The sequence below is a fragment of the Leptopilina boulardi genome, unplaced genomic scaffold (assembly GCF_019393585.1).
Source record: "Leptopilina boulardi isolate dan_hultmark-lab unplaced genomic scaffold, ZJU_Lbou_2.1 LbouV2_123, whole genome shotgun sequence".
Classification (NCBI taxonomy): Eukaryota; Metazoa; Arthropoda; class Insecta; order Hymenoptera; family Figitidae; genus Leptopilina; species Leptopilina boulardi.
Window position 1 is genome coordinate 4,401,133 of NW_026137667.1, and position 15,449 is coordinate 4,416,581.

The window sequence follows — 15,449 nt, forward strand, 5'->3', positions numbered from 1 at the left end:
TAAAAAATTTCGACCTTTGGCAAATAGGGGGCCACTTCAGGAATTTTCACCCATATATATAATATTAAATTTTAACGAATAATGAAACCAATTGAATTGATTATTTGTTTTCCACATATATATAATTTACAATAGATGCGAATTTAATTATCTACTTTTATTATTATAATAAATTTTTGTTTCAGATCCAATACTTCGTTATATATGTGAGAGGGGTGGAATACAATTTGCAAAAATATAACCTCCACCGGTGGCTTTTTTTTATATACTGAAATAATGAGGGGTGAGTTTTTATTTTATTTATATGTATAATTAGTTTTATTTTTTTACTATATTTATGTATATAAATTATATTTTATCAACATTTATTCTGATAATGTTATTTTTTTTTAAATTAAATAATATAATGAATATAAATTAAGAAGAATTAGTTACGCGAAAAATGAATGAGAAAAAAAATTTTTTTTTAAATTAAAAATAAAAATAAAATAAAATAATAATTAAAATAATTAAAATTTATTTAATTTGAAACGTTTTTTTTTAAAAAAAAAGATTTTTAATTTTTATTCGATGAAATTAAATCTATATTTACATTTTTAATACGTTTAAAATATAGAAATTTATTTAATTAAAGTTAAAATATGCGACAATATGAAAAATATATCGAAATTTATTTTTACATATGAGATAATAAAAAAGGGGCCATTTATTTATATTAAACATAGAATATTAAAAAATAATTTTAACTTCTACAAAAAAACAGATTGATATATATTTTTTTTTTAAACAAAACATTTTCTTTTTTGTTTAAAAAAAAATGTTCTTTTTTTTATCGTGTGAAATTTAGAAATATACACTTAGACAATGAACACTGAATTATTATTATTATTTTTTTTTATATATATTCGCGCACTTTATAAATCTGAGCAATTTGTGTTACTGTTTGTCTGGAAGCTTCCTCTGACATTTCCTCTTTGACTTCCTGTATGATGACCACTATAATTTCCGGTAATATTTGCTATTCGGCAGTGTTGCTCTTCATCCACTGTTTCTAATTCATTTTGAGGAATTCTATTACTTTCGTTATTTATTCTAGTATTACAACAATAAGAACGAAAATAGTTGCGAAGACTTTCCTTATTTGCTCTATATAAACAAAAAAATAATTATTTTTATGTTAATTTCACATTGAATTATTTTAGCATTAGGGAAAAAAATATTTTTAAATTGAAAATAAGACAAAATTAATTATATGAGAATTTATTCTTAATTGAAGAATATATTTCTATATTAAAATTTTTCAATATCAATAATTCCTTTTAACAACGACTTATAAAATTATTAACCACTACAGCTGAGTGCTTTTCAAAGTTAAGTTATGAGCAAAATTCACTAACTTACTATTTCACTATATCTATATATAGATAATTAAACTTTTACATATAAATATAGTAAATTAACGAAAACAAATTTCGGTATAATTATATGAAAGCATCATTCGTTATATAGAATAATAATCTCTACTTACAACTTGGTTTAGTAATTCATTAGAGAGAACATTTTGCATTCATTAATAATTTTTAATAATTAAGAGGTTTATATATGCATTTATTTTTCTAATTTGTTTTTTTTGAGGAAAAATTGTTATTAAAAACAACATATTTTTTAATAATCATATTACAGAAAATTAAAAAGGCATTAAAATAAGCTGCAACGCTTATTATTTTAATTCAATTTTGCTTATTTTAATCCATTTTGGTATTAAAATAAGCAAAATTGGATTAAAATAATAAGCGAAAAATAATAATACGAATTAATCCATTTTGGTATTAAAATAAGCAAAATTGGATTAAAATAATAAGCGTTGCAGCTTATTTTAATGTCTTTTAATTTTCTGTGATTGAAAATAGTTTGATTCAATTAAATTTTTTTTTTTATTTCATAGAGTTAAAAAAAAATTATTTTACTTGATTCTATACAAATCAATTGTTACAATTTTCATTTAATAGAATTGAATATAATTTTTATTAACCAAATTTTTATTTATTCGAATCATTATTTTGCTGGATTTTTCATTAAATCGATTTTACAGAATTGTTATATATAACAGAAAATTCATTTTACAGAATTTTTATTTGCTCAAATTTTTATTTAATATAATTTTTATTTTCTCGTATTTTTATTTCACATAATATAGACTAATGAATTTTTATTGGGTACAGGGTGTCTATTAGTCCTGAAAGTCCTGGAAATGTCCTAGAATTTGAAAAAATGTCCTGGAATGACCTTGAAAGACCTTTTAAATTTTCAAAAATTTCTAATTTTGTCAATCAAGTTAAAAAAAAATTATTAAATAAGTAAAATGAAAATTTACTTAAGTAATTAATTAATTTTTTAATAATTTCTAAAAACAATAGTTAAACTAAAAAAATTTTTATTCATCCTTAAAGTTATTTAATTTAATGTCCTGGAAAAATAAGAAATTTGTCCTGGAAAGTCCTGGAAAAGTCCTGGAATTTTAATTCAGATTTTTAGTAGACACCCTGGGGTAGAAAATTGATTTAATGAAAATTTTTGCAAAATAATAATTCGTACAAATAAAAATTCGGTTAATGAAAATTATATATATATATATCTGATAAATGAAAATTCTAACTGATTTTTTAGAACTTATTCATTTTACTTCCTCGGTTTAAGAAAAAATGTTTTTTTAATCCCTTAGGCTAAAAATGGTCATTATTTGTTTCATTAATTTGAAAGTGTTAAAAAAAGACTATTTTAGACCTAGTGATTAAATTAATTAAATTAATGAATATAAATAAAATAAAAAAATAAACAAAATAAACAAATTAATTAAATTGTATAGATTAATTATAACGGGAAAATTTTTTTTTCGATTGGACCAAACTGTTTTCCGTGTATGTATGGATATTCAACAATAGTTATCATTAGTCATGTCAAAGGACTAATATCACATGAATCTATTCTCACTATATATATATATACGTAACATATACATTATTCATCGAATTTGTCCTCTGCTCCTAAAAGTGGGTCACTACTCTCAGGATTGTGTAATAGTTTCAGACAGGATTTTTCGTGTGATTTTTTCTTTTTCTTTTCACACACATCAGTTTGCCAACCTCAGTATTTTTTTTTTTTTTTTTTTTTTTTTTTTTTTTTTTTTTTTTTTTTTTTTTTTTTTTTTTTTTTTTTTTTTTTTTAATAAAGTACAATAGACTCTCAGTTGTTTCTCTTTTTTATTTATTTTAAATATTTTCACGAATTTTTTCCTTTTTTTTATACCGTTTATATAGAAAGATAATAATAATGTAAAATCGTATAACTATTCAGTTTTATTCTTTGTTTGAATTACCCTCTTTTTATATGCAAGGGTGGAGATTATACTTGGAAAAGGCGTATAACATTTTTCATGGCAAATTAACTTGATTGTCAATTATTTTTAAACGTATATCTTTATATATGTATATTTATATATACTATGAAAAATCGAGTAAAATATGTTTCAAAAAATAAATTTTCCCAAACGTTAATAGACATTTTTTTTTAATTAAAATATTGTTTTTTATAACTAACAATGAAGAAACGATTTATTGTAAAAAAAACAGATTCTATACATTTGTTTGGAATATTTTTTTATACAATTTTAAAAAAAAATTTATTTTTTAATTTATTTTTTCGATAAAAAAAATATTTTTCTGTTAAAGAGAGAAAAAAAATCCCTTTAAAAATATTTGTCTTTCAATTTGAGAATATTTTTTTTTTCGACTCTAATGAAAAAAATGAACTTACCTTGTCATTTGCCAAAAAGCATAAAATCCAGGTGTTGTTACAGTGGGTAAAAATGCAATCCAAACGAACAAAATATACAAAATGTCGAAATATCCACTATTTTCGTAAGTTTCATAGAGAGCAAGTTTTGCTAATCTGCAATATTAAAGGAATTAAGCTATAAAATTATGTAAATATTGCGTTGAAAATTTCTATGAGGTTTTATATATTAGAAGCTGTTCTACTATTATTAAAGTGATAAGATATATTTTAAAAGCACGTGCACTTAAACGTTTTGACTTTTAAAGAAAATTTTCCATCTCAAAATAATATCATTTATAGGTTTATAAAAGAATATTACTTTTTTTTATATGTTTTTTTTTTACAAATAATAATATAATTAATATTTAATTTAAAAAAAAACAACAGACATTTTTTAATTAATTTCACAGTAAAAAATTAAAACTAAAAAATTAAAGACAAATAAAATTTTTATTTTAAAATAAAATTAATAATAATAATAAAAATATTAATCAAAATAATAATAATAATAAGAACAATAGGAATAATATTAAATACGCATATCACTTTGCAAGCAACTTTGCATAGAAATAGAAATCTTATTGTACGGATAAACTTCAATTAGAATTATTTTATAATCGTATATTTCAATAAACCTTTTATGAATATGTGAAGCGACGAAATTTTCATTAATTAATACTTATTGACAAACTTTCTTATAAAAGTATATAAAATAGAATTATTTCCTTTCTGACAAAATGAAGTTTTTTGTCGTTCTCCATTCAGAGGATTTCTTTTGTTCAATTTCTATGCATTTCCCTTTTTTTTTTTTAACATTTATTCGTTCCTAATTCTAAAGCTACAATTTTTTTTTCTTTCCTTTATGTTGAAAAATTTCACTTAGAATTTAAATACTTTTTAAATAAATTATTTACACTTTGTTTTCTATTGAAAAAAAAAATATAATTTGAATTAAGAAATTTTTTTATGTTTTCGAAAAAAAAATATTTCTGTAATGAAATTTTATCTGATTGATAATTAATTTTTTTTCTCATCTATATAATTATTTATATTACAACTTATCGCATTTCTGACAAGCAATTAGTTTAATTATTGTATATATATATATTTATTGTACCTTAGGATCATGAGAGGACAGAGACAAGTAGCGTAAACTGATACCATAAATATAAGATATTTTTGTGTTCTTGTTTCTTTTGGAATATCCAATTCTATGTCATCATATTCAATAGGTAGACCAAGTGAATCTCTTCTCACAATATTCTCACGTTTACTATCTCGCGTATTTCTAAAAAACAAATTTTCATTGGCGGACAATTCCATTAACACTCAAATTGCTTTTTCAAAATTACATTTTGAGTTGTAAATTATTGAGAACATGTTGTATATATATATATATATATAAATATTTCATGTGTGTGTTGTAAAAGTACAATTTCACATAGAAAGACAATGCAATTTAAAACTCTGTATCAATTCGATACAATAATTTAAAGTTGCGCTTGTTCTTTTATTTTTACGTATTACATTTGAATTGTATAAAGGAAATATTTTTATTTTATTATTTTTTTTTATTCAGTTAAAAAAAATTTAGATTCATTTTTATATTTATTGTAAATTTGAGATTAAAAGAAATTTTGTAAGTTTTTTAAATTCGGTGATAAAAATATGAAAAGAAAATTTATATTGTCCAAGACTGACGAATTTGATATTCTTTTTTCCAATTTTAAAATCTTTTTTTATAAAATATATACAAAGAACTGTGGAATTTTATTTATTTTTTGTTTTTGTAAATGGAACTGGAATTATGGTGATTCTTCAAAGAGAATATTTGATTTTTTTTTTAGATAAAATAGTTTTCTTTTACTTTGATAACATAAAAAATATACTATATATGCACTGAGAAAAATGATCTATTAAACTTAACAAGTTTTTCTTTTAAATTAAGTCATCTTTTAAATTTAAAAATGTTTGAAAAAATAATAGAAAATATTTTTAATAATAATAATAATAATAATAATAATAAATGAATTAATTACCTACTTAAATAATTAATAAAAAAATTAATAATATATTATTTATTTTTGTTTTTTTTACAAAATTTTTAGTTTTAGTAAAATAATTTCGTTTTGTAAGTAAAGAATGTAATTTAAAGAACTTTTCTTTTATCAAAAAACAATTAAATCCTTTTAAATAAATATTAAAAGGAAAATTCGTTTAGGATAAAAGGACTACTTTAAAGTTAAATAGATTGTTTTCTCAGTATATGTTAATAATTTAAAAAAAAAATTTATTTTAAAAATATTTTTATCGTAATAACACAGAAAGTTATAAGGTATTAAAATAATAAGCGTTGCAGCTTATTTTAATGCCTTTTAATTTTCTGTGAAGTATATATTATATATATTTTTGAAATTATATTAATTAAAAAACAAAATTTATATCTTTGATTTAATTATAATAATTTTTTCAATTAAAAAAAAAAACAAAACTTACGGACTGTCATTACTTGTATTACTGTTGTCTCTCAAGCGAGTATCTCGAATTTCTGACAAGCCTATTCCTGAAGAATCTTCTGCATATTGCAATTCTTTGCTTGCTTTTACATACAAATACGCTGTTATTGCTAGAGGAGCTGCATATCTGTAAAACAGAGAATGGGATTTTTTTTTTTTTTTTTTTAAATAAAGAAAAATTGACCTCATTTCTTCTTGAATTAAATGTGCAATTTTCTTTTTTCTACACAGAAAAAGTAAATTCAGTGAATTTTACATAATTTTTTTTATTTGGATAATAAAAATGAATTCAGAATGATAAATATTTAAGTTGAACTCTATATAATAAAGAAATTTTTAATATTTCAGAATAAATTTCACATGCATGAGAGATTAAAGAAAATATATATATATACACAGAAAATTAAAAGGCATTAAAATAAGCTGCAACGCTTATTATTTTAATCCAATTTTGCTTATTTTAATCGATTTTGTTATTGAAATAAGCAAAATTGGATTAAAATAATAAGCGTTGCAGCTTATTTTAATGCCTTTTAATTTTCTGTGTATATATATATTCAAAAAGAATTAATTATTTATAAGTTATTTATAAAAATTCATTGAATTCATTTTTTTCGATAATATTACAAAATTAAATCAATTAAAAACTATAAGAAAATTTGAAAATTTATTTTTATCGCCGAATGGTTGAATATTTAACATTATAAAAATAAAATTACTTTAAAGTTAGTTTTTTTTTTTGAATTGCGATTTGAAAATAATTGAAACATTTTTTAAAAAAATACTTTTACAATATGAAACAGTTATACAAATAGTAATCAATATCGTGTAAATAATACAAAAAAAACCATTTTTCTTAAAAGACTTTGTGATTAATGTCTTTAATTTTTATCTATCTGATAACAATACGAAGACATTAGTCTTCAAATCACTAACCGTAACGTTAAAGAACTCCCATTTCCGTCTAAAAGTACTGTACTTTTATATATATATATGCACTTAAAAAGTTCTAGGGTGTTTTTAAAAAAATTTAGAACAAATTTTTTACAAATCGCTTAATATATTATTGCAAAAAAAAGGAGAAAATTAATTAAATTTTCTAGATTTGATAATTAAATTATAATTTAGAAAGAAATATAGTTCAATATTATTATGATAATAGAAATATGAGAAATAAAAAAAATTTGTGGTAACATTAAATAAGTCTTACACACACACACACCTATAATTTATTTTATCCCTAAAGAAATAAATTGTTCTATTTTATGTGACCCCCATGGTTCTCAACTTTATTCGCTTCTTCTCATGTCTCTCCTTCTCTCAAGAGAGGAAGGAGATTTCGAACATTTGAAGTTACTTTAAATTTCCATTTTATTTTATTTTCTAAATCCCACCCATGGTAATACCCACCTTCTCAACCATTAATTTGCATGGAAAATAAAAAGATTATCACAGATTTTATTTTATGTTTCATTCATTTTGAAAAAAAAAAAATGTTCGCGAAATTTTTTAAAATCCATTAAAATTTTTTTCAATTTTTTATTAAGAAATGTTCACAAATATATTTTCTCCATATATAAGCAATAATATTTATATTTTATGTTTTGAAATATCTACATTCTAAAATTTATTTAAAAAAAAAGAAATAATTTTTATTATTTTATTATTAGTTTTTATTATTAAATATTTTTTTCCTATTTATTATTCATGAATAACGATTTTATTTTATATTTTCGTTATTAGTTTTTATTATTAAATACTTTTTTTCTTATATTTATTTCATATACGTGACAATTTTATTTTTAATATATTTTGAGAAATAATATACTTACGTGCCAATAAACAAGCCTCGCATATAATCCCTCATATCATCTACCAAATTTGCGAAGCATAATTCCAATCCTTCAAAATGGCTTTTTAGTGTAATCTGAAATTATTAATGAGTTTCACTTGATCGTTACAAAAGGGAATATTTATTATTTATGAATAATTATTTATTTTATATGTAATTAATTTATTTGCAATAATTACAGTAAATTAATAATTATACTGTTTTCTTGAAGGTATATCAATTTGAGAGGCGCATGATTATCCCATAAAAATTATTAGTTAAAATTTACATTTTAAAGAATTTTATTAAATATAATTATTTTTTAGACGAATTTTTATTTTTCCAATTAACATTTGACAGAATTACTTTTTAAACTTTACTTAACATAATTCTTATATATCGAAATTTTATTTGGCAGAATTCTTATAAAACGACGAATTTTTATTTGTCCGAAATTGCAAATACCCGAACAAACAATCGATTTTGGCGCGATTTTTAAAATCAACCAATCAAAAATTATCCATAAAATTGTGATTGGTTGATTTTAAAAATCGCGCCAAAATCGATTGTTTGTTCGGACATTTGCAATTTCGGACAAATGAAAATTCGGAATTCTGACAAATAAAATTTCGGTGCCTAAGAATTCTGTTAATTAAAAATTCATTAAAAAAAAGAAATTCTGACAAATGTTAATTTGAAAAAATGAAAATTCGTGTAAAAAATAATTATATGTAATGAAATTGTTGAAAATTCTCACTAATAATTTTTATGGGATAATCATGCACCCCTTAATTTGATACCGAATTAGATGAAATTGATATTAATATTTGGATCAAATTATATGTTTTAATACAAATATCTGTATTAATTCGTTGTAATATGAAACATTCAAATTAACAGTGTAATAATAATTACAATTATACAAAAATAATTAAAAGTAATTTTAATAAATTTACTTATTTAATAATAATTTTATTATTTAAATTAAATTATTAATATCGATAACTAGTATCGCTAATAGTTAATATCGCTGGTAATTAATATCGATTATAACTAATATCGATTTAAACTAGTATTAAAATTAAATTAAAATTAAATTAAAATTAAATTAAAATTAAATTAAAATTAAATTTATTTAATTTAAATAAATTAAATAATTAAATTATTTATTTACACTTAAATCCAAATAAGTAGTGTAAATTGGATATGGTAAAACGATGCATCCAGCAAAAAACCAAGTCCCTAAGGCAAAAACAAATGCTGGTATTCTTGGCTTTCCTGGTTCACTGATCATTTTTAATCTATCAATTGCTATTAACAAGTATGTCAACATCGATATATGAAATGGAATATCCTATAACATACAAAAAAAATTTTTTTTTTTTATATAAAAACATTATTAATAAATAAATTTAAAGACGCGATAAAAAAAAGTTAATTTAATTTAATTCCATATTAATATACAATAAGTCAGATATGGTGAAACAAAATCTTTGTATATCATCATTTTTTCATTGAATTTATAGTGTATAAAACAGTTTTCAAAATTATTGAATTTTGTCCAATTAATATATCCCTTTTTCAACAATACCTCGATTTTATTGCTTTCATCTGTGAAAATAATATTTCCCTTAGGAAAATAATTTATTGCTTTTTTTCCAACATTCCTCACTCGCACACATAGTCATTGTTTTCACATAAATATAATGATGTGCATATATTTCTTGGATACTTCACATATTTTTCATCCCAATATTCTATCAACTATATATATTGTAAAACAATTTTCTGTGATCCCTATCAATTAGCTTGAATATAAAAAAAATTTGTTAAATTCTTTTTACACATTTATATCTCGAAATAATGTTGAAAAATTTTTTTTATTAACTATTTGGAAATTTTTATTTTTAATAATTAATCCATTATTATATATTACAATTATTCAATATTCGATGAGTGCATTAAAACAAAAAAGTCATTATATCTGAACAATATTCGTATATTAATCGTATATTTTGATAAGATAATGATTTGTTTTATTGTACTTTTTATTTTATTATAGATTTTTGTTTTATTATATAAAATTTAATTGGAACAATTAATTGCCCCGCATTATCAATTAGTCTAATATGTATTTGATTAAAATAATTTTTATTTAAGTCAATTAAATTTTTATTTGTTTCAAATAGAGAAATTATTGATTTAAATATATAGTTTATTTCATTTAAATAAAAATTATTTGATAATATAATAGTCAAGTACCTAACCAATTATTTGAATTAAATAAATTTTTTTTCACTATTTATTAATTAATTAATAATTACTTATAATTAATTAATAATTAATTATAATTAATTAATAATTAATTATAATTAATTAATAATTAATTATAATTAATTAATAATTAATTATAATTACTTAATAATTAATTATTTACTTTATATATTTACATTTAATCAAATACAAAAATTATTGATGAAAATATAATTTATTTAATTCAAATAAAAATTATTTGATTCAAGAAAATATTTGTTTAATAATAGTTAAGTAACCGATTATTTAAAAGTGAATTTTTTTTTTAGGAAATTTTTATTTTTACGATGTTTTTTTAAATTCTAATAATTGTATAGAAAATACTAAAATTAAGTTATCAAAATGGTTTGAATTTTTATAATTTTAGTATTTAAATAAAAACAATTTTTAGTAAAAATTTAGTAAAAATTAAAAATTGTTTTGATATTAGTAGTCTCTGAGGGGTTTCAGTCAGACGTCATAATTTTAAGTTCTATAAGTGGTAAAATTCAGACAGACATGACTCTAAATTATTGTAACTTTATAATAAGTAGTTTAATGCAGTTTTAGTCAGACAGTATATATTAAATTGTTCATGATTTAAATAATTGTCAGTAGAAAATTTAAGTTATCATTAGACAACTTTTAATTTATTTCATTTCATTACTAGAATATTTAAATAAATCTAAAGGAAATATAATATTTTAAGTGTAATTTAGATTAAAAATTCTTTTTTTTTGACATTAGTAGAAAAATAAGTTCGAGTCAGACAAAATGTAATGACTTCTTTATAATATCAGTAGTAAAAGTACATTTTAGTCAGACAAAGTAAAAATAACAGAAATTAGTAGAAACAGTAAATTTTAGTCAGACAAAGTGGGATCGATTTTTTACAATTCAGTATTTCAGTAGAAAAAAACAGATACAGGCAGACAACATATGATAAGGATTTTATTTTCAAAATAGTAAAATTTACTGCACTGAAAAAAAATTTTTTGATTCAAATAATCCGTTACTATTTATGTTATCAAAATAAATATTTACTTGAACCGAATAATATTTTTATTTGAGTCATTATACTTAATTCAAGGAAATATTTATTTGAGTTAAGTATAACCGATTATAGATCAAATAAATTTTTTTAATTCAAGTAAATATTTACTTGAGTCAAGTATAACTTGACTAAATAATTTTTTTTTTTCAGTACGCTGTTTTATTTTTAATTCTTATGTAAAAATATACTAACAGTAGTAAAAAATGATTTATGTCAGACAAAACATTTAAAAAATTTTTTAAATTTGAAAAATATGTTATATATGTTTTTTTTTTAATTACCTGTAACATTGGAAGAAAATAACAGAGAAATTTTCCAAATATCCAATTGTCAATCAATATCACAGCTAATGACAATGGTAGTGAAAATAGACACTTTACAATATCGGATATTATCATATTTATTAAATATGCATATGTTGGATCTTTATATAATTTAAATTTACATATATGATATGCCATTGACAAATTCATGATAATTCCCGAAATTATTAATATTGCATAAATAAATATTATTAATGGATAAATTTTATAGAAAATTGGCCTTAAATATGGTTTTGAAAAATCTTCTGTATAATTTCCTGGATTTTTAAATCGTTCATTGATCCTATAGAGAAAATGATCTTTATATGGTGATGATTCATCTTCTTCTTCGGACATATTTTCCAATAATCTCCGTTTATAAAATTGAATTATCGAAAAATTAATAATTCAAGATTTTATCGTAATTACATTAAAGTCAAATCTTCATGTGTGATTTGTTAGATTTTTTTTTCTCTATTTTAGATTTAATTTAATGGTTCGCCCCTATCGGAAATGCCTGAAATATTGCGTAGAAGAAATTTAGAACGTGGATAAAATTAATTATATTTTTTAAAAATATTCTCTTTATTTGAAAAATGAAATTTTTAAATTAAATTTCAATTTTTTAGTTTCGTTTAAAATAATATTTTCAATTTCTATGAATGATTTATCGATATCATTATTTTTCATTTGTTATATTATATTTATCATTAAAATGAAAAAAAAAAACTTTCTTATAAAGAAATATATGGTGTAAGGGGAGAATAATGACAAATCATATTTGTTAAAAAATTTTCTCTTTCACTAACCTTCAATACATTATCTCGTTCGAGTGGGTAGACATATTATATTGAAAAAAAATATTTTTCCAATCGAATCATATTAATACGTGAGTTTAAAAAATTATTACGAATAAAAAATTTCTCACCAAAAATTGTTGAATGTCTAAAAATATTTTTTTTTTTTTTTTTTTTTTAAACGCTGACAATAATTTTATACATTTATTAATTTGAAAAATAATTTAATAAATAATAAATTTATATAAAAATAATACAAAATAATAAAATCATTCGAATTACAAAAATTTTTATATATCTGTAAATTATAAATTTTATTTTTATTTAAATTAGATGATGTTTAAAATAAAAATAATTGGATATAATTTTTTTTTTGTTAAAATGTAATTTTTAACTTTATTTTTCTTTTCGCTCTAAAAAAAAAAAAATACCCTCCAACCATATATATAAAACAATTTCAAAGGAAGAGAATAATTTTTTTTTAATATCTTTTTCAAGAGAATGTTTTCTTTTTCTTTGAAATCTGTTTATATATATATAGTTGAGGAAAATTTTAAATGATATAAAGAAAAACTTTTTTTTTTTAAATTTTAACCTCTTTGATAAAAAATTATTTTTATATATAATGTGAATTATATTAAAAACGGTTTTATCAAAAAACTAAACGCAAAAATTAAAATGAAATAAATTTAAGAGAAAAATTAATTTATTTATTTAACGTAATACATACTCACTTGAACACAATTTTTATTTTGTTTTTTTAATAACACCACTTAACCATTTTTTTTAAATTGTAGCCGAAGTTTTTTTTTAAATTTTAGTATTCAAAAAAAAAAAAAATTGAAATAAAAAATTAACATTCCTTTTGTTGTCGAAAAGTAAATTCTTTTTATAAATTGGACGAAAATTTGAAAAAAATTCTTGAATTTTTAAATATTATTAATTATAATAATTAATGTTATCACGATTATTATTATTATTATTATTATTATTATTATTATTATTATTATTAATTATTATTATTAATTATTATTATTAATTATTATTATTATTATTATTATTATTATTAATTATTATTATTATTATTAAATTATATTAGATCGTTTTTAAAATTTTTTTATTGGTTTTAAAAATATTTCGTAGTGAATAATGTTTAAGCTCTTGATATTTTATCAGTAGAGCACTACTACTTTCGTCGGCCTGACTGACGCGACTGGAATATTACTACTTGGCACGTTCAGAATCTAGATCTTTGAATTTTTCGCGCATGACAAAAGTAGATTTTTTTGTTTACAAGGAAATTTTCCAACAAGTCTAAAAAATTGAAATTATCAACTTTTATGGTATTACATTAATAAAATATTAATTAATAAGGAAATAATTGAAAAGAATTTTTTTTCTAATTTTTACTAATTAAAAAAGAAAATGTTATAATATATGTTGTAAGCTATATTCAATATATAAAAGAAAATTTTCTACTTCAAAGAATTTTTAAATTGAATCATTTTAAGTATCAACAGATTAAATATTAAATTATATTAATATTTAACATTCAAAAGACTCTGAACATCACAAATAAGTTTTCTATCTTCGTTAAATGAAAAATTTATCTTTTAGAAGAAAAATTTCTCTAATAAATTTTTATTTATTATTAATAAATTATAAATAAATTATTTATTTAAAAAAAGTTATATAATAATATAAAAATAAACTAGATATTTAATATATAAAATTGAAAATTCATTTTTTTACACTGAAAAAAAATATATTTGATTCAAATAATCTGTTACTTGACTATTTTTCAAATAAATATTTACTTAATCTGAATAATTTTTAATAATTGAATTAAATAAACTATATTGGAACTAATAATTTTTGTATTTGAAACAAATACCATTTCAAATAATAATTATTTGAAACAATTATATATTTATTTGATAATAGTCGTTTATTTGAATCAAATAATTTTTTTTAGTAAAAAAATATTGAAAAATTTTATTTATTATAGTTTCTTACAGGTCAGTTCCAAAGATTATTTAATGGCATTTCTAAAGAACTCATTTAATTGTCAGAATAGCAGAGATTAAATAATCGTTTAAGTGCAATGGTATTAAAGTGACTAATCTAATAAAATGCCGTTATAGAATAAAATGATAACAGGCTAGAAACTTTTGCTTATCAATTCCTGTTATATATTTTATGCAACGGTTAAAAAACTATTTTTTTTATTATATAAATATAAATAATATTAACTTATATTATTTATTATAAATATTATTATTAACTGTATATTATTATATTATTATATTATTATATTATTATATTATTATATTATTATATTATTATATTATTATATTATTATATTATTATATTATTATATTATTATATTATTATATTAATATATTATTATATTATTATATAATATATATAATATTATTATATATTGTAAATAATAATAATCAATTTAATTAATTAAAAAAAGACATGGTTAAATAACATTGTTTTAACATTTGTTATTTGTATACATTTTAATTTAATTAATTTTGTCAAAAGATTAATATTTATTTTTAATAAACATTTATTGAAATTTTATTTCGTTAATGTTTATATGAAATGTTGATTTAATAAATTTCAATATGGAAAGTGCCATTGCGATTGAAATTCACATCCCCCTTATAATATATTAATGAATTGTGATGACTGGAAAAAAACTTTCGAGAGATGAGTGTTTATTTCCTTAAAATGTTGTCGCTATATGTTGCACTTCACCTAATTCTTTAGAGGTCAAAAGCTGCTATTCATGAAATAATAGTCTCACAAACG

The 15,449-nt window shown here is 19.5% G+C and overlaps 1 protein-coding gene across 3 annotated transcripts; it reads right to left on the reverse strand.

Annotated features, from left to right (window-relative positions):
* Positions 1 to 704: 704 nt before the first annotated feature.
* On the reverse strand, positions 705 to 13,509 carry LOC127288567 (prolactin-releasing peptide receptor). Of its 3 annotated transcripts, none has more exons than XM_051316094.1 (8): positions 13,361 to 13,509; positions 11,809 to 12,346; positions 9,356 to 9,535; positions 8,183 to 8,277; positions 6,331 to 6,477; positions 4,952 to 5,122; positions 3,814 to 3,948; positions 705 to 1,146 (listed from the first exon to the last, which is right to left on the reverse strand). In XM_051316094.1, exons 2-8 carry the CDS (start codon positions 12,184 to 12,186, stop codon positions 915 to 917), a joined length of 1,338 nt encoding a protein of 445 aa, XP_051172051.1. In that variant the 5' UTR covers positions 12,187 to 12,346; positions 13,361 to 13,509; the 3' UTR covers positions 705 to 914. The 3 variants fall into 3 exon arrangements, with proteins under 3 accessions (XP_051172051.1, XP_051172069.1, XP_051172061.1); XM_051316112.1 differs by having other exon boundaries at positions 13,357 to 13,401; XM_051316104.1 differs by lacking the exon at positions 13,361 to 13,509 and adding an exon at positions 12,639 to 12,729.
* Positions 13,510 to 15,449: the final 1,940 nt, after the last annotated feature.